The sequence below is a fragment of the Mandrillus leucophaeus genome, unplaced genomic scaffold (assembly GCF_000951045.1).
Source record: "Mandrillus leucophaeus isolate KB7577 unplaced genomic scaffold, Mleu.le_1.0 Scaffold774, whole genome shotgun sequence".
In the NCBI taxonomy this organism is placed as follows: Eukaryota; Metazoa; Chordata; class Mammalia; order Primates; family Cercopithecidae; genus Mandrillus; species Mandrillus leucophaeus.
The window spans coordinates 1,255,130-1,275,754 of record NW_012108408.1 but is presented as its reverse complement, the minus strand read 5'-3'; the positions used below and the strand labels follow the sequence as shown (position 1 = coordinate 1,275,754).

Sequence of the window (20,625 nt, the reverse complement as noted above, 5' to 3'; positions counted from 1 at the left end):
CGTCCTGCGCCGCCGTCCGGAGTCAGGTAGTCAGCTCGCGTCCTCCTGCTACCCCAGCGCCGGCGACCTCGCTCTGTCCCGCAAGCCTGGGAACCCAGAAGGCAATAGGGGTCCAGGAGCGGTGCCGCTGCTGCACAGCTGAGACCTGTAGGTGCTTAGCCCTTCCTACCACAAAATTAACCGGGACTCTCCATCGCCTTCAGGGCGCCTCGGAAACCAGGAGATCCTGAGGTTAGACTTGACCTTTTACCCCTGTGTGCGGAATAGTGTAAGATCATGGAAAAAATTCATCCTCTAATATCCCTCTGACCCAGTTAGCCTGCAATTTGGAAAGTCTTTTCGCCCACGTGATCTTTGACAGTGGTTTAAACCAAAAACTTTGTTTTCCTTGGTTTCCTAAGTGTAAAATGAGAGAGAGACCTTTCACCATTTCATACCCTGGAGTGCGTTAGAAAATAAATGTATCAGACCTCGTGAAGAACCATTTTGCAAGATGATACTGGTTATGGAAACCAATATTGGTTATTACTTAATCATCCTATTTTGTTATTGTAATGAAGAATTTTCTATGAAAGGACATCAGACACTTCATAGAAATATATAGAGTATGCTACAGAAAAAGAAAACTTTTGTAAACCGGGTTTAAGGTTTATAGAGCACAAAATGATTTGGGTGACATTTGCTTAATTCTCTCAAAAACTGTATAACTACTACTGTTTTAGATGCAGAGAAAGTTAATCCATTACATACAATGTATGCCTTAGGGCATTTAATTCTCTTCCGGATTTCCTGATGTGAAGGACTAGCACTTTGAGATCTTTATTACATAGTGCCTCATTTTAAAAAGAAAATACAAATCTATTATGTTTATATTGCTTCAGTTTTAAATTTAAAGGAACAGTGTGTCTAATGGGACAAATCAATAGTCGTGACATAATGAAAATATAATTGATTAAGAACTGCATTTAACCCTTTCAAATACTAATCCTTTTGAGGCTAATAGACCAGAGGATTAATTTAGTGCAATAGATAGTGCAATTGAGTAGGAGGACACTTATACCTAGTAGACCCATTTGAATAAAATTGATAACTTGTTCCATTACGATACTTAAAAGCCCCAAACAAATCTCTCTGGAATAGGAAAAGTAAAGAATCTTCAAGAAGATTGAGCTGTTCACTGATGAGTTCAACAACCATGTCTTCGATGTCTGTGAACCAAAAGAGAAAAGGCTGGATTGTTGGAGGAGCTGGAAAAAGCTTGTTGGCCCTGGAGCATTGACCTTGGCATTCTTCTCTGCCCCTTGCAATAGAGTGCTACCAAAGTCACACTTACAGGTAGATGCCACATTGAAGGGCACACGTTTCCTTGGGGAATATCTTGTTTCATGTGGGAGTAGGTGCTTTAGGTGCTTTAGGGACTTCCCTTAGTAATACAAATGTAATAGTACATTCATTTTAAGAGGGAAGAGTAGAAAAGGATTGTTTTTTGTTGACGTAGCCAAAACTTGTCCTTACAGAACCTCTTGAGTGTGCTGAATTGTGAACAGGAAATTGGGGGTGAGAGGAGAGAGGGAACCAGGGCACTCTTAAAGAGAAAAAGACCCCTGGGTGTATAGTCAAGTGGTCCTGGGACTGAATCTTGCCTTTACATGCACATCAACAATCTTATGTACTTGCTAAATAACAAATTATATATATTCTGCATGTTTACACAAACAGTTCTTGTGCTAGAGAGTCCACATCATTGAAACTTTGTGGGAGAATTTTGCAAATGATCCAATCCTACAGGCTTGTACTTTCTTGAGCCCCACTCACTTTTCCTTTCTACCTCAAACCTCAGTCTGACTCTTCCAGAAATATAGGGGATGGTTCCCTTCTCTTCTCCCATTCCCTACATAACCCTGAGTTTAAATACAAACACACAGTTTAATGGTTTGATAAGGCTTATTTCCAGATAAGGATATTTCATTTTCCCTGCACATTAAACTTCTATCACATTTACTGATAAAATGCCACAGCTCTTGTATTATCAACTACAAGTTCAGTCTTCTACTCAGGTACCAATTAATTTCTGTTTCTTTGAGTATCATGGACTGAATTTTGTCCCCCACTCATTCATGTGTTGAACACCTGACCTACAATGTGTCTGTATTTGACATAGGGCCTTTAAGGAAGTAATTAATGTTAAGTAAGGTCATAAGGGTGGAGTCCTAATCCAACAAGATTAACATTCTTATAAGAGGAGGAAGAGACACCAGCGTCTGCAAGCACAGAAGGCCATGTGAGGAGCCAGAAAACCACGGCTCTCTGCCAGGCATCATGCCAAGGTAGGCGGATCGCTTGAGGTAAGGAATTCAAGACCGGCTTGGGCAACATAGCGAGACCCGTCTCTACAAAAAATACAAAAATTAGCAGAGTGTGGTGGCAGGCATCTATAGTCCCAGCTATTCTAGGGGCTGGGGTGGGAGGATCGCTCGAACCTGGGAGGAGGAGGTTGCAGTGGGCTGGGATCAGGCCTTCGCACTCCAGCCTGGGTGACAGAGTGAGAACCTGTCTAAAAAAATAAAGGGCTGTCTGAAGCCAAGGAGAGTGGCTTCACCAGAAACCAACCCTCACAGCACCTTGATCGTGGACTTTCAGCCTCCAGAACTGTGAGAAAATAATTTTTTGTTGTCTAAACCACCCATTGTGTAGTATTCTGTTAAGGCAGGCTGAGCCGACTAAGGCAGTTAATAAGGATAGTTGAATCAGTGTTGTGTTAAATGTAGGAAATATTTGCCATTTGAAAGATCTGTAAAGGACATGAACTTGGGTTTATGTTATTTGTTGACTTCTTAAAGTTGGGTACTTTTGCTTATGTGTAACATTAATACCATGCTGTGAAGTTTTAGAAGTTTTAGTTTTTTTTGTTTTCAGTATTTCATGTACTGTTTTTTCTTATACTTGTGAGTCATGTAATAATTTAGAAATATTCAGAAATAGGAAGTTATGTTACAACTGATTTTCTAGAATTGAATTTCGTTATTACAATGAACCTGCTTTTAATTGAGGTGGTACTATAATTTAGCAGTTTTAACCTTAGGTGTGACTTGTGATTAGCTAGCTTAAGCTTTAGACGTCATAATATCTCACTAACTGATCTTTTGTGAATTGATAATACTGTATTTTAACATCTATATTGTAAATATGATTTGCCAAACATTTTAGGAAAGGAGGGAAATGGCCTGTTTCTTTTTTCATTGGTTTAAAATATGCTTTTCTAAATATTCCTAATTAAATATTGTATGTTCAACTTTTTGTATAACCTAAGCCAATCTACATATCTTCTGTGGCACATATAATTTCTTTAAAGGGTAAGAAAAAAGTTCATTTACTAAATTGGAAAAAAATAGGAAAAATATAAGTTTCTAAAAATAAAACTCTATGGCACTTAAATATTAGCCATTTAGCTACATAGAACCAAATACTTATTTGTAATATTGTGCTGACGCCTTTAGATGGCAGTAGTTCTGCATGAGGAATATTTTTGGGATGTAATGGGACAAAGTCCTTTTAAGTCCAGAGTTGGTTCCTTCCAGTGGGTTCTTGGTGTCGCTGACTTTAAGAATGAAGCCACGGACCTTCGCGGTGAGTGTTACAGCTCTTAAAGGTGGCACGGACCCAAAGAGTGAGCAGAAGCCAGATTTATTGTGAAGAGTGAAAGAACAAAGCTTCCACAGCATGGAAGGGGACCCGAGTGGGTTGCTGCTGCTGGCTGGGTTGGCCAGCTTTTATTCCTTTATTTGTCCCTGCACGTGTCCTGCTGATTGGTCCATTTTACAGAGTGCTGATTGTTGTATTTACAATCCCTTAGCTAGACACAGAGTGCTGATTGGTGCGTTTTTACAGAGTGCTGATTGGTGCATTTACAATCCTTTAGCTAGACACAGAGTGCTGATTGGTGCATTTACAATCCTTTAGCTAGACACAGAGTGCTGATTGGTGCATTTACAGTCCTTTAGCTAGACACAGAGTGCTGATTGGTGTGTTTTTACAGAGGACTGATTGGTGCATTTACAATCCTTTAGTTAGACACAGAGTGCTGATTGGTACATTTACAATCCTTTAGCTAGACACAAAAAAATCTCCAAGTCCCCACTTGACCCAGGAAGTCCAGCTGGCTTCACCTCTCAATCTCCCCTCTAAACAGGACACCCCAATTGCTGTTGGGAATTGGACGATGACCGTTTTAGCTACTTCCTGCTGGATAGGGGCGAAGAAGGGGCCCTGCAGTTGTAGTGTCCTCCAGAGGGGAACTTTTTAGGCCAGTCAAAGGACCAGCAGGTCAGTATAGGGGTCCTCAGTAGAAGTTGTTAGTTGAGCTCATTTGGGGTTCCATTTGTAAGACCATCTGTAGCTTGATGGCCTTGATCCTAGAGGAAACAAATTTGACAAGGAGGTTAAAAATAAAGGGCCCGAAGGCAAGTAATACCAAGATGGCTGTCACGGGACCTAGAAAGGGGAGAAGTCATGTCACCCAATTCCAGAGGTTGGTATAAGAGTTTGAAAGGCGTTGTCTGATTTCAGAAGCCTTTTCCGTAAATGCTGGGCGTCATCTTGTATTATCCCTAACTGGTTAGTGTAAAAACAACACTCTTCCCCTAAGAAGCTGCAAAGTCCTCCTTTCTCAGCAGTGAGGAGGTCTAGGCCTTGGCGGTTTTGGAGAGTCTCTGCTGCCAAAGAGGCTATTTGGGATTGTAGTTACTATCCTTACTGGATATATTTTGTTATTTCTTGCAAACTGTCTGAGAAATCCTTTGAGAGTGTGTGGTAGTAGGATCATGATGTAGATAAACCTGCTATTCCACTTCCTGTAGCAGTGGCCATTTCTAACCCTATAAGTAGGGGTATTAGTTGTATGGCCCTGTGCTAATGGACTTGAGCTTTGAGGGGCACTGATAGGGTCTGATTTCTGTAAGATTAGAAGTTAGGATAATACATGTTACACTGTTAACTTTTAGCATACTTTACTTTTGTTGAAAACCTTGTAAGTTTGGGATTTTAATTTGTCTTTGCTAGTAATAAAACCTTTTTTAGTCCATATTAACTTAGAATTGGTATAGATGGCTCCTTCCTGATTCTGTAAGTACTTTAAGGTTTGGCTGAGTGCAAACAACTTGCAAGTTTGAGCAGACCAATTATTGGGCAATTTTCCTAACTCTGCTTCTAGAAGAGTTCCTTATCACTTACCGAATACCCATTGTGTCTTTTTCCCTTACTTGCCTGGGAGGAACCGTCTATTGTCCTGTCCTGAAGGGAGTTCCTCCTAGGTCTGGTCAGACATTTGTATGATAATTAAGATTTAGATCCCCTTTTAGGAAACCTGCTGGGTTAAGGATTTTTGATAGGAAGACTATGGGTTATCAGTGGCCTCAGTATTTTCGGGCTATGCCCTTGTTTACACTGACAACAAGGTGCTATTGGAGTGTTATGGGGTTACAGAGAAGAACTTCAATTATCAATTATAGGTTTTAAATTTACCCTGGCTTTTAAAGGAATAGGGTATACTGTTTTTTCTTTACTACTTCCATCTCTCTTTCTTTCTCTTTGACTTCTTTGTCTCTCTCTTCCTCTCTTTCTTACTCCCTCTTTGTCTCTTCCTCTCTCTCTTTGACTTTCTGTCTCTCTCTTTCTCTCTGACTTCCTCTTTGTCTCTGTCTTTTCCCCTCTCTTCCTCTCTCTCTCTGACTTTCTGTCTCTTTCTCTCTTTCCTTTCTGCTGGTCTTTCCCTGCCTCTGCCAGCTGCTTATGCTGCTGTTCTCCCCTTTCCTTCCCCTTTTGATGGCTTCGGCAGTGTAAGACTGCCACCTCTTTGGATTTTTGCACTGCGTACAATAACTCCATGGTTTCCTTGTGATATGTAATGGGAGTTCCCCCAAAGGTTAGGAACTCCCTTTTTTCCATATTGCAGCATGGGCATGTAGAATTAGATAAGCATACTTACTATCTGTAGCAAAGTCTCCCAATTACAACTGGAGAGGTGGGAGAAATACCTGGTTACAGGCCGTCCCAGGATTCCTCAACTGGTAACGGACCTTACAGGCGATTAATGCTGAGAAAACCACATCAGTATCCAGGAGGAAGTCAATTTCCTGGCTCTTAATGGTTAAATGAATCCGGAGCTCAGTGAGGGTGATGACGTGAGCTGGTGCTTGCTCTGGGCACCCTCAGTCCTGTTGTTGGATCATCTTGTTGGGGGATTCTGGCCCAGAGAACTTTTGTCCTCTGGGGCTGTGCGCCTTCCAGTGATTGCCTTGGCATAGTGGACATGGGCAAGGGGGCAGCTTGTTTCTTGTTGGACAATATTTTTAAGGTGTACTTGCAAACCACACTGATAACAAGCCCTACTGGGTGATGGCCTGCTCCATTTTCTGTCCTCTCAGAACTACCAAGGTTTGTCTGAGGGCCATGACTAAGGCTGCAGCCTTTCTCTTATCTCACTTTTCCTTTTCAGCCTGTTCCTCTTGGTCCCTATTATAGAACACCGAGGTTGCCAGGTTTAATAATGCCTCCAGATTTTGTTCAGAGCCCAGGGCTCACTTTTGGAGCTTCCTATTGATATCTGTGGCTGATTGGGTAATAAACTTATTTTTTAGGATCAGTTGAACCTCAAGTGGGTCAGGTGACAGGGGAGTATATTTTCTTAAGGCCTCCCGTAGCCGCTTGAGGAAGGCAGAAGGATTTTCTTCCTTTCCCTGAGTTATGGTGGACATCATTGAATAATTCCTTTTTCCTAATTCTCCTTAGTCCTTCTAGAACACAGGTCAATAGATGTTTGCAACTCCAGTCCCCATGATCTGAGTCAAGGTCCCAGTGGGGATCCACACTGGAGACAGTTTGCTGACTGGTAGAGAATTTGTCCCTTTTTTCAGCTGTCATTCTATCATTTACTTGACTAAGATACCAGGTATCTCCAAACTCTCAGGCTGCAGCTAAAGCCGCATTATTTTCACTAAAGGCCAGCGTTTGATTTAACAACAGCATGACATCTCTCCAAGTGAGATCAAAGGTTTGCCCTAGACCCTGTAGGACATCTGTGTACCTATCAGGATCATCTGAAAACTTCCCCAGGTCTACCTTGATCTGCTTTAAATCAGAGAGGGAGAAGGGGACGTGTGCCCAGGTTGGGCCAAATTCCCTTCCCCCTACAGCTTGAAGGGGACATAACCGATAGTCTGGGAGGTTTTGTGGTCCCTTGGAGATTTCTTTGCTTGTTTCCTTCTGGGCAGGGGAGATTAGAGGAGGCTTATCATTAAGAGGAAGGGGAGCTATAGGGAAGCTAGGATATGGGGGTAAGCTGAGAGGACCTCTCGTGGGATGTAAATTGCAGGCTTTGCATAGTTGTGGATTCACCTTCAATGAAAAGAAAACTTAGATATAAGGTATTTCACTCCTTTTGCTTTCCCTATTACAGAACAGGTCAAGCTGCAGGATAATACTGTAATTTATACCTCCCTCAGGTGGCCATTTTTCCCCATCAGAGAGAGAATATTGGGGCCAGGCCATAGTGCAGAAAAAAATGAGCTGCCTCTTTTTCAGGGTTTGTGGGTCAAATTGGTCTCCATGGCTTAGGATGCATTTCAAGGATGAGCCTGTTGATGGCTGAGTGTTTCCCATCTGAAAGAAAAAACCGCCCACAGTTTTGGTTTGTTTGCCGCCCCCGCCCCCCCACCACTGCCCGAGAACCTGCAATGGTCCCCAGACCCTGCTGATCAGAATAGTTGTGCTCACCAAGGCAGCAGCAGAAACCCCTCTTGCTTAAGAACCTGCAATGGTCCCTGGACCCTGCTGACTGGAATAGTTGCGCTAACCGACGCAGTAGCAGAAACACTAGTTTTCCTCCTGCACCACGAGGAGGATCGAGGAAGGTCAGATTTAGTGGCCCTTACCGATGCATTCTCGAAAACCTGCACCTTTGTCTGTCCTCATAGACCACAAAGAGGACTGAGAAAAATCGGATTTAGTGGCCCTTACCGACACATTCTCAAAAACCTGTTAGAGTCCTAAGCATTCTCCTGTTAGTACTGGGACCTTACCACTGTCCTATAAGATATTATGCCCCCCAAATGAAGTGGAGGGCCATACCCTGAGGGAGGGAAGGGAATCTCCACGGTTGGAAGAGTGATGCCTTTTGTTCTCACTTCTCATCATTTGGATAGGAAGGATATCATTTCTGAGGCTCCCCAGATCCTGGCTTCAGGAATAGCTTTTATTAGGCCTTCTAGTCTGAGGAGGGATCCTAAAATTCTAGATAGTCCCGCCCCCCCCCGCCCCCTGCCAACAGGGCTTTGGGCAAAAATTATGTCTCTGATTCGTAAGCCCAGGTGCCTAAAGAAGGTAACAGAGTCCTGAAGTTTATACTAGAAATCATTCTGATGGGAGAAGCTAGAAAAGCACCAGAGACAGGGAGTGGTTTTTAGAAGTGGGACTAGCCTCGGAGAAGAGAGAGGCAAGAGGTGAGAGAAAGTTTGTCTGACAGGCGTTAGGACCCAGGAGGGGAGGGTCAGGATAGATAGGATAGATGGGCGAGTCTCGCTTGGGTGATGTGACTTTGAGAGTTTTGCACATGGCTACAGGGTCAACCAACTTTTTGTCCGGACCCCAGAGCTGAATGACTTTCCTCTCTATCGACCCTTGGCTCAGCCCAGAAGTACAGGAAAAGTGGAAGCTGGTTCCAGGCAAACCAACACTCCCAACTCCAAAGAGTTGGGGTTTGTTAGAGAGCCCTTTCCCAGAAAGCCTGATACCTGTGTCTTTAGTTTGACAGCCACGCTAGTCTCTTTTAACTGGCTGACGGTTGTCTGGTGTTTAGCCCCCGAATTCTAAGGAAAAATAGGACAGAATAGCAAGCGAAAGGGGTCCAGTGGTACTCACTGCTTGGCGACAGGCGATAGTCCCGTTGTGGTTGCCAAATGTGTCTGGAATTGGTTCCTTCCAGTGGGTTCTTGGTCTCACTGACTTCAAGAATGAAGCCACAGACTTTCATGGTGTAACAGCTGTTAAAGGTTGCACGGACCCAAAGAGTGAGCAGAAGCAAGATTTATTGTGAAGAGTGAAAGAACAAAGCTTCCACAGCGTGGAAGGGAACCCAAGCGGGTTGCCACTGCTGGCAGGGGTGGCCAGCTTTTATTCCCTTATTGTCCCTGCCCATATCCTGCTGATTGGTCGATTTTACAGAGCGCTGATTGGTCCATTTTACAGAGTGCTGATTAGTGCATTTACAATCCTTTAGCTAGACGCAGAGTGCAGATTGGTGTGTTTTTACAGAGTGCCGATTGGTGCATTTACAATCCTTTAGTTAGACACAGAGTGCTGATTGGTACATTTACAATCCTTTAGCTATACACAAAAAATCGCCAAGTCCCCACTTGACCCAGGAAGTCCAGCTGGCTTCACCTCTCACTTTTGTAGGAAACTTCTTATAAAGTTGTGTCTAGATTAAAAAAAAATGTTTACAATATGAAATGAGTTCCTCTTGGATAAATATTAAGTGGCAGGATTACAATTTTTAAAAAATCTCAAATGGTAGAGCAATGAATTGAAATTTAATTAAATGTTAAGTTTTGCTTTAAGGTTCAAATAATCAACTTTAATGATATTTGATAGGGAATGTTGATTTGCCAGCAACTGAGATGGAAATACAATATGGATAAACTCAAGGTAAGCTCAGCTAGTTCCAGGTTAAACTTAATGTCTCTTTGACTGTCACTTTATAATACCTCTCTTTGACTTTGACAGTTCTTTTGGGGGTGTGGGGCTTCTAAATTGCAGAAGGGCTAACACACTATTGAGAGGTCTGGAGAGAGAATTTTGATCCTTGGTTAATGGAATCCATATACATGGCTTTTCCTGGACTAGACCATCCCTGGTGATTTTGGGTTTCCTCTGGACTCAATGTCTGTAACCACCACTGCTGCATAAACTCTAAAACGCTTCAGTTACAGTGTTGTCCAAAACATGTTTAGTTTTGACTGAAACCATGAGACAATTTCAGACCTGCCTCTCCACACTCAGCCAACCTCTATACTTATCTTGCAATCACAGGAAACTTTTGGGTTTGGAACCACAGAAAAAGAAGATGTATGTGCTATGATGCGGGAAGGTGAGGTCACTACCTCAGACCCTGTCTCTAGATGTGACCCACTGTTCCTATTCTAATCACTGTCCCATATCATCACAGGACACTCTGCAAAACTGTTTTCTCTCAGAATTCCAAATGCGAATCAGGACCTAGTTTTCTCTGCTTTGGGATCCCCAAGCTCATGTTGGGGGTGCTGTTGTTTCCCGTGGAAGGGATTTAACCTTGCAGTGGGACAGAGTGTAGGACCCGTGACAAGGCTCATTATCATACTCTTCATCCTGTTTATCTGAGACTAACATTGACAGACAAAATCCAAAATGCCCAATTAAATTTCAATGCCCAAAACTTCCTAATACTTCCTAATACTAAAGCATTATTTGTTTATCTGAAATTCAAATTTATCTGAAATTCAAATTTAAATTGATATTCTATATTTTTATTTGCTAAATCTGGCATTGTGAGACAGGGACTCTATATTCTTTTGAAACAAACTTCTTGGAAACCTTTTTGTAATTAGTATTTTTTTCCTTGAGAAGGAAAATCAGATGTGCCTTGGGGTTTGTTATAGGCTGAAATGTGTCCATCCAAAAGTCATATTTTAAAGCTCTAACCCTCAGTATTTCTGAACGTAATTATACTTGGTGATACGGCCTTTGAAGAGGTGATTAAGTTAACATGAGGCTTTAAGGTGGGCCCAGATTGAATCTGTCTATTGTCCTTATAAGAAGAGAAAATTAGACATGTAAACATACAGCAGGGATGCATAATCAAAGAGTATGTGAGGACACAGCGAGAAGGCAGCTATCTACAAGACAAAACAGGCCTCAGAGGAAACCAAGCCTGCTGACACCTTGATCTTGGACTTCCAGCCTCCAGAACTGTAAGAAATACATGTCCTTTGTTCAAGCCACCCAATCTGTGGCATTTTGTTATGGCAGCCCTAGCAAACTAATATAGCATTCAAGACTATTTCTTTACTATTAGAGTCTAGAGTTCATTTTGGGAAACAAAACCAAGAATTGTCTCTCTTTTCTGCTCTAGAAGATCTTCCTTTAAGGGCTGGGCTCAGAAAACTATTGCTGCTTTCTGAGTGGGAGGAAATTTGAAGCAAAGATGTCTCAGTCAATATCTTAATGTTATGCAGCGTGGGCAAAATCTACAAGCAAAGATATAATGGAAGCATTTAAGCCAAGCCTTCCTATCTAGGGATTGGTGTCTCTGAGGGATTATTGGAAATGTGTGAGATAGTTTTGGAGTGTGGTCAGCATTTTGATGGTAATAGCAGTATAAATAATATGTAAGAAGACTGAAATGATTCTTACACTCATGTCTGCCTTTTCACAAAACTCTTCTGCCTCATGTATTGATTCCAATTTTTCAAATATCTAAGTGAGTTAAATTTTTGATTCTTTAAGGGTATTCCAAATATGAACATATTTCAGGAATCCCTTGTAAACTGTGATCCAGTCAATGTAGGGCTCCCCATGGCTCAGTCTTCTTCGTCTTCAGACCTCGTGGGCCCCTTTCAGTCAGTTAACTCAGAAAATGTTTACTTTCATGACTTAACTGACTGAAAGCATCCAAGGAGAGCTAATCATATTAAAAGACCAATCATTCGTTCGTTCATAAATTATTATAGAATTTGTCAGACATTGTCCGTGGCTTTGCTTGCTCTGAGCACCAGAATCACATCTTCAATATTAGCTAGACTTGAGAAATTGAACTATGATAATACATATGAAGAAACCTTGAACCAGGGATGTTAAGAAGGTACTAAATATTTTAGCTGCAAGTGACATAGCACATATCACATACTCTATAGTGAACAATTATATTTGTGTACATGTGCAACAAAATAGAAATGTTATTTGGTGAGATTATGACATTTGTTTTCAACTTCCTTGCCCTTAAGAAATCAGAGGAAAGGTTTTTGTGGTAAGAGAATGCTCTTAGGTCTGGCTTTCTCTTCCTCCAGGGTTAGCTTGTTTTATAGTTCTTGTCCTACACCATTGTGCACTGAGGTATTGAGTTCTCTTGTCTGTTTTTTTATTACTGTTTGCAGAAAATTTATAGTTTCTCAAAAGTTACTTTACTGCCTCTTTCTCATGGATGGGTTGCCCTAAAAGCAGAGCCCGTGACAAGGACTTAGCTGTAGGTGGTATATTAGGAGATGATCCTAGGAATAAACAGTAAAGTAATGGAGAGTGAGCCAGTAACAATACCAAAAAGCAACATCAAGATCACTGTTGTAGGCAACAGTGGTTCAATTCTGCTGGCATGTCCCACGAAGCACAGAGGATCCTTCCTGGAGTTGTCCACTGGAAGGAGGAGAGGCTGACTGTTTACCCTCTGGCTCCTGTTGTCATGATTGAGGGTTATGTACTCATTCAGGCCGTGCTTGCACTTGGGCTCCTATGGCCTCAGAGAAGGCCATTGGGCACAAAGGAGAAAGACCTTGCAGAGCTCTGTTGAGGTGGGTCATTGCTAGTGTGCCATAAGTCTGTACTTACATGAAAATGAGTATGTATGAGCTGTGGTTGAAATCAAAAGTGGGCTAAGGGGATGTGAAACAGGGTACCAGTGCCATCTGCTACAGTGGCCATTCTTGTAAAAGCTCATTCACTTCAGTACAGTCCACAAAATTTATTCCAATCTATAGGAATTAGTCTGGGAATGGTGTCTCCATCTGTTGGCCAGTCTGTCTCTAACCCCCTGTTCTATATCTTTTCTTTCTGTTCCATCTGTGGGCTACTCTGTGTATTCTCTGCCCCAAGGAAAAGTAATACAACTCCGTGGAAATTACCATAAATAGTTTAGTGCTTTCCAAACGTGTTCATGTCATGACTCACATAGAAAATGGTAAAGTTTATTTAGCATGCTGGAACACACAGAAAAAGCTGGTCCAGGTAGGTGGGGCAGCCTAGGCTTTGGGCTTACTCTAGGGTGCAGAGGGCAGGGCTGATCAATATCGTAGCATAAATATAGCCTGGTATGTGTTGAGCACATTGGTTGAAATATTTTATTGAATCGACTTCTATTTTTTTCTTTTTAAATGCTAGTAAACTCTTGGCTTCTTACTTCTCAGTTCACTTTAGCAAATGTTTATTGAGAATGTACTGCATGCTAGGCACTATGGTAGCTACCATAAAAAATATAGACAAAGTAGTACCTTGTCTAGAGGGGCCTGCAGTTTAGGGAAACAGATGGCACATAATCTGATAACTACAATAAAACACTGTATGCACAATAAAGAGGAGAGGTTAGTTTGGCAAGGCATCTTTCATTCATGCTGTGCACTCTGCTCAAAATATTCTTTCCCCCTTGATTTCCTGATTTCCATTCCCATGCAGGATATCTCCCACATTACCTTCAGAAACGACATCAAGTATTTTGCCTAGCTGCAGGAACCTGAAGTTATCTTTACAACTTTTTGTTGTGTTATAACCTGTTTTCATGTCAATCTTCTCCTCCAGCTCTAAGTTATTTCAGATGGAGACTTTGTCTTGTTCATTTTTGTGTCTCAGTGCCTAGCATACAACCTGGCACATAATGTCCATTGAATGAATGAATGAATTCCCATTTATTCATTTCCATCTTTTCAGTTGTGAAGTTATCAATGGCTGCAAAGAAGCTTTTACTCAGAGGCTGGAGGCACCCATATTTCACTGAAACTCTGAATCCCATGTCCTTAGTAATCAATCAATGAGGATCCACATTTCACAGATTTAGAATAAAGATTTTAGTTGCTTGGAGCCAATGTCAGGAAGTGTTCTGACAACCATTAATTTTTAGTTCTGTCAAATACTGGTATCAGTGCATGAGCTACTACCTTTAATTTGACCTTTGGTAGACCATTGCCCACACCAAGAACTGACGTGCAGACTATATAAATAATTACAGCATAAAGACAGCCTAAGCTAACATTTTAGCAAACTGAGAATGAGCTTACCCAGCAGCAATTACTTTTTAAATAGTACATCACATAGAAAAAATACTTATTTCAGGAACTTAGGTTTATGCATTTTATCACGAGATTCACAGTGTTCCCTTAGTTCCTATTAATAGATTTTATCTATATTGAGATAATACTACCTACTAAATTATTTTCATTGTGACTTTTGACTGTTGGAAAATAGTGCTTTTTGTCCCCTGCAACTTGTTTTCAAAGCTGTATTTTTAAAATGCCATTTGGAAATACAAAAAATTAGCCAGGCGTGGTGGCGGGCACCTGTAGTCCCAGCTACTGGGGAGGCTGAGACAGAAGAATGGCGTGAACCCGGGAGGCAGAGCTTGCAGTGAGCCGAGATCAAGCCACTGCACTCCAGCCTGGGTGACAGTGTGAGACTCTGTCTCAAAAAAAAAAAAAAAAAAAAAGGTCATATGGACATGTAAATAGTAATGAGAATGGCTGAATAAATGCTGCTTACAGCTTACAATGGAAGTATCAATATATGCATAATTTATTGTTACTACTATTCTCTTCTGGAAATTAGCCAGGTAACTGTTATATAAACAAAAACGTGTCCATTTTATTTCTTCCTTTTCATCTCAAAATCTGAGAGTACCCCAAGGAGAATACAAAAGTGCTACAGAATCTCCGTGTTCATATGTGTCCTTCTCTATCCCATCTCTCCCTCTCTGTGGCATACACACACACACACACACACACACACACACACACACACACACACACACACACAGAGCCTGTGCACGTGGTGCATGTGGTAATGGGGAGATTTGTCAGTGGGTAGAGGAATAGAAAACATTCTTGAGCTCCTTCTAATATGTCAAACGTTGTATTAAGAACAGCAGATAATTACCTCACTCATCGTAACAGCATGAAAGTAGGTAAATGCATACTCATTTTACAAATATAATTCAAATTCCAATCTTTGTGACAAGAAGTTCAACACTTTTGCTTTCTTACTTGAACATTTTCTTTAGATTAAGTCATTTATGCATAATACATACGTGTTATGAAACAATGAAAAAGAGAAGCAAATATATTCCAAGTGAAAATCTTCTTTCACTACTTCACACATTTATCATCATTCTTCTTCCCAGAAGTAACTGCTGATAGCAGTTGAGTGAATGTCCTTAAAGACCTATTCCAACACGCAAAATGCAGACATATATGCGGTATGTACCTGCCTATCCTAGTCATCCCTGAACTCCCCACACTTCCCATTTCCTTAAGATTTTAGCTCCTACCTCATTGTAATTTTTTCCATCCTACTTATTTCTTAATTTTTAACGATTCTAATACTCTAGCCTCTCAATTCCTTTAACTTCTATGATGTTCTTGTCACCCACACAACCTCAACCACACTTTCACACATCCTTCATAATCTCAAAAGCAGGCATACCACTCTCTTAACCACCCCCTTCTATCTTTCCCGCTCATGTTCTCAAGTATCCTACTCCAACAATCCTTAGAGGCCACTGGTATCTAAAATCTAATGATCCCCACTTCCTTTTCAGTGTGTCCTTCACTGCCATTATCTTCTCACTTCTTTTGGCAAAGCTATGAATATTCATAGAGAATCATTATAATCACTTCATTGATATATCCTAATTTGATATTCTTCTCTCACCTCTTTGTATTCCTAGAAAAAAATCACAATAAAAAAATAGGCATTATTGTTCCTTTCCCTGTATCCATGCCCTTTACAATACAACTTTGCAACCCTTCTCATCAAGGCATAGAATCTGTTTCTCTCAATCTTAAATATGATCTAGCTTTGTGATCTGTTTTGGCCAATAACATCAAGTGGAAAGTGACATCTTGCCAGTTCTGAGTCTGAGTCACAAGAGGCCATGAGAAATTCCACAGTATTTTGGGAACTCTGCCACTGCTATTTGAATAAGGCTGAACTAGACTGCTAGGAGATGATTATCACAGTCACCCCAGTCATCACAGCCTGTAATCACTGATCTGCCAGACATGTGAGCAAAGCCACCTGAAAGCACTCAGTCCCAAGCTGACCTGTGAACCGACTACAGACCATGAATGAGTCCAGTCTGGACCATGCCTGGTCCAGATCAACATGACTACCCAACTGACCATAGACTCCTGAGTAGTAATAAATACTGTTTTAAACCACCAAGTTTTGGGGTTACTTGTGTAGCAATACTTATACACATTGGTTATCTTCTTTTGGTTAACAGATATATAAGTTTGACTCTTTTTTTTCTCTGCATTCACACTTAAGCAACTGATCCTACCTAAAGAAAATATATGCAACCATTTGATGAGTACTTAATGCTACTGGGTAATCATATTTTATTGCCTTGGTGCATTTGCTGTGCTGGTATCCTAGCAATTATTTCATATTTTTCCTTTCATCAAACTGCTACCACCTTCAACCTCATCTTCACTCTCAGATATTGACCAAACTTTTATTTTTCTGGGAATATATAAGCAGTCAAAAAAGCTTCCTTAGGGCTAAGCACTATGGCTCACGCCTGTAATCCCAGTGCTTTGGGAGGCCAAGGTGGGACAATCACTTGAGTCTAGGAATTTGAGACCAGCCTGGACAACATAATGAGACCTCATCTATCCAAAAAAAAAAAAATAAGCTGGGCATGGTGGCTCCCACATACTCAGGAGGCTGACATGGGAGGATCACTTGAGCCCAGTAGTTTGAGTTTGCAGTAAACTATGATTGTTACTATAGGCAGTGGTTCTTATCTTGTGGTTCCTAGCAGTAAGTACCTGGGAACTTGTCAGAAACAAATTCTTGGATCCCACTTGAGAAACACTGAACCAGAAACTCTGGGGGTCGGGCCCAGCAATCTGTACTTTAATAAAACCTCTAGGTGATTCCGATGTACGTTAGAGTTTGAGAATCACTGCTATAAATTATCTACATTTTTAGGTAAAGCCAACCCTTCACTTAGGCTCTAGACTTATGCATCCCCTCAAAATACTGCTTCTCCCCCCATCAATGATATTTTTAATTTCCACTAAATAATTCTCATCATCATAAACATGCTGTTAATTTTCTCATCTTAAAACAAAACAAAGCTTTTTTTTTTTTTTTTTTTTTTTTTTTTTTTTACAAACTTTCTTCTCTGCTCCCCTTTGATGAAAACTGATTGAAACAGTTGTTTGTCTCACTGTTTGCAATCTTTTTGCTCCCATTCTCTCTTAAGCACATGAAGGTGGACTTTGCCCTTCAATATTCCACGAAAACTGTAGGGTCACTGATGTTATTTATTTGTTAAATCCAATGGTCAATCCTCAGTATTATTTTATTTTATTTTATTTTACCCGTGACTGTCATTTGACAGAGTTGATCTCTCCCTCCTCGGTAAACACCTTTGGGCTCATAGGAACCCTACTCCTTCTTCATTGGCTGCTCCTTCTCAGTCTCCTTTGCTGGTTCTTCCTCATTGTCTTGACGTCTAAACTTCTGCGTTCCTTGAACTTCCTGATCTTGATATCTTGATGGTTCTTCATCTTCTTGATGTCTAAACATCTGTGTTCCTTTCCTTCCCCTTCCTTCTGCCTCCTATTTTCTCTTCTTTAAATCTGATCTGATGACTTAAAATATATATCTATACTTTGAAAACTCCCACATTTTTATTCCTTGCCCTGACCTCTCTCCTGACATTTAGGTTTATAGATCTAGTTGTCCACTTGACATCTCCATTTGGAGATCTCATAGACCTGTTAAGCTCAACTGTCTAAAAGTGACCTCCTAATTTTTCCTCCAAAACCTGCTGTACCCATAGTCTTTCCCAAGATAGTTAATGGAAACTCTATTTTTTCCAGTTTGTCAGGCAAAAATGCTTGAAGCCATTCTTGATTCCTTTCTTACTCTTACATCTCACATCAAATTCATGATCAAATACTGCACCTCCATTTTAAACATATATCCAGAATCTAGCCATTTCTAACCACCTTCACTGCTACCACCTGGATCCAAGTCACCACCATCTCCAGCCTGGAATATTGCAGTAGCCACTAATTGGTCCTCCTACATCTACCCTCATCCCTCTCCATCCCAATTCTGTCCTCAACCCAAGGCAGAGAGCTTCTTTAAGCATAAAATAGATTTTGACTTCTGTTTATATCCTTCCAATGGCTTTTAGCCTCACTCAGAATAGAGTCTAAGGTCATCCTGGTGCAGCAAGGTGTACACTGTCAGGTCTCTGCTACCCTTTCTTATCTCTTACTATGTCTTTGCTCTCACTCTGCTACAATCAAACCAGCCTTCTTTTTATTCCTTAAATATGCAGTACAAGCTCCCACTTCACAGATCTTTCACCAGTTTATCACTCTGCCTAGAATGCTTTTTTCCTAGATATCTGTGTGACTTCCTTGTATTTTCGCTTAAATTATACCCTCTTGGGTGATTAGATTTCAAATTTTCCACACACCATTTATCTTTCCTGTGCTCTCGCTGGGTACTTAACCATCTTTTAATAGAGCATGTTATTGATTTATTATGATTATTGTTTATTATTATTATCTCCCCTCCCACTATAATATAAATCTCCATGAGGACAGAAATTTTTCTTTTTGGTGTGTGCCTATACTGAAGTTCCAGCGTCTAGAACAGCATATGATGCATAATAGGGATTCAATTAAAACACTTGATAAATGTGTAGATATTTGCTATTTTCTCTTAATAATATCAATTGACCCATAACAAGTGCTCAGTAAGTGTAACTATTATTATTATTGTTATCTTATATATCTATAGAATAATTTTTTTAATATATATATATAGCATTGCACTCTGTTGCCCAGGCTAGAGTGCAGTGGCATGGTCTCAGGTCATGGCAATCTCTGCCTCCCAGGCTCAAGCAATTCTCCTGCCTCAGCCTCCTGTGCAGCTGGGATTACAGGCACCCATGACCACCCCCGGGTAATTTTTGTATTTTTATTAGAGACAGGGTTTTCACCATGTTGGCCAGGCTGGTCTGGAACTCCTCACCTCAGGTGATCCGCCCACCTCGGCCTCCCAAAATGCTGGGAGCCACTGCGCCTGGCCTATAGAATCGTTTTTTACAAGTAGAATTATGGAATCAAACAGAATGTATATCATAAATATTGACAAATTGCTCTCCAAAATGATGGTACTGATTTGCACCTCCACAAAAAGTGTTCGAAGATACCTGGTATGGTTTGGCTGTGTCTCCACTGAAATCTCATCTTGAATTGTTGCTTCCATAATCCCTGTGTGTTGTGGGAGGCACCCAGTGGGAGGTAATTGAATCATGGGGTGGGTTTTTCCTATGCTGTTCTCGAGATAGTGAGTAAGTCTCTCGAGATCTGATGGTTTTATAAAAGGGCAGTTTCCCTGCACACGCTGTCTTGTCTGCCACCATATAGGATATGTCTTTGCTCCTCCTTTGCCTTCCACCTTGATTGTGAGGCCTCCTCAGCCATCCTGAACAGTGAGTCAATTAAACCTCTTTCCTTTATAAAATTACCCAGTCTTGGATATGTGTTTATTAGCAGCATGAGAACAGACTAATACAACATCTGTTTTCTCACATCCATATCAAAATGGATATTGTCAATATTTATAATTTTTGTCAATCAAGGGCAAACAATAGATCTCATTATAGGGTTAATTTACATTTCTCTCATTATTAATGACGTTGAGTATATGCTATATGCTTGGAAGTCCTTCTATGTTTCTTAATCTATGAATTGTCTGTTCATAGCTCCTGCTCATTTTCTTATGGGTTATTTCTTTTTTTCTCTAACGTGTGGAAAGTTTTCATATAGTACAAATATTAATCTATTGTCTGTTTTCTAGACTGCCGTTATTTTCAACTTTGTGTTGTAGCTCTCCTTGTATTATATAAATGTGGTATGTTGTAGAAGTTTAACATTTTTGCGTAGGCAAAGATGTTGGATTCCAGCCTTCTGGGTCTCATACTTAAAAAGGCTTTTTTGGCCGGGTGCAAAAGCTCATGCCTGTAATCCCAGCACTTTGGGAGTCTGAGGTGGGTGAATCACGAGGTCAGGAGATCGAGACCATCCTGGCCAACATGGTGAAATCTCGTCTCTACTAAATATACAAAAATTAGCTGGGTGTGGTGGCAGGTGCCTGTAGTCCCAGCAACTCGGGAGGTTGAGGCAGGAGAATTGCTTGAACCTGGGAGTCAGAGGTTGCAGTGAGCCAAGATCATGCCACTGCAGTCCAACCTAGTGACAGAGTGACACTCCATATCAAAAACAAACAAACAAAAAGGCTTTTTCTCTACCTAGATTTTGAAAACATTTTTCTTATATTTTCTTGTAATATTTTATGCTATCGTTGCATTATGCTTTTAATCTAACTTGAATACTTTTATTATAAAAAGGTACATATTCACATTTATTACTATTTTTAAAGGATAGTCAATTGAGTCAATACCCTTTATTTAATAGGTCTTCTTTTTTTCATTGATTACATTTTAACTATTCATTTTGAACTGAGGTAGGGTAAAGGTAACATAGGAGACTATTTTCATAATCTTAGAATAAGAAGAGAGTTATGGCC

The 20,625-nt window shown here is 40.7% G+C and overlaps 1 protein-coding gene across 1 annotated transcript in view; it reads right to left on the bottom strand.

The window, feature by feature from the left end:
• LOC105529617 (5'-nucleotidase domain-containing protein 1-like) overlaps positions 1 to 1,197 on the bottom strand; it is a 17,085-nt gene extending 15,888 nt beyond the window's left edge. The window contains exons 1-2 of the mRNA XM_011966796.1: positions 1,104 to 1,197; positions 53 to 165 (exon numbers count right to left, since the gene is read on the bottom strand). Of these exons, the coding sequence (XP_011822186.1) occupies positions 53 to 165; positions 1,104 to 1,197 (207 nt within the window). The remainder of the gene's footprint in view (positions 1 to 52; positions 166 to 1,103) is intronic.
• Between the last annotated feature and the right edge of the window lie 19,428 nt (positions 1,198 to 20,625).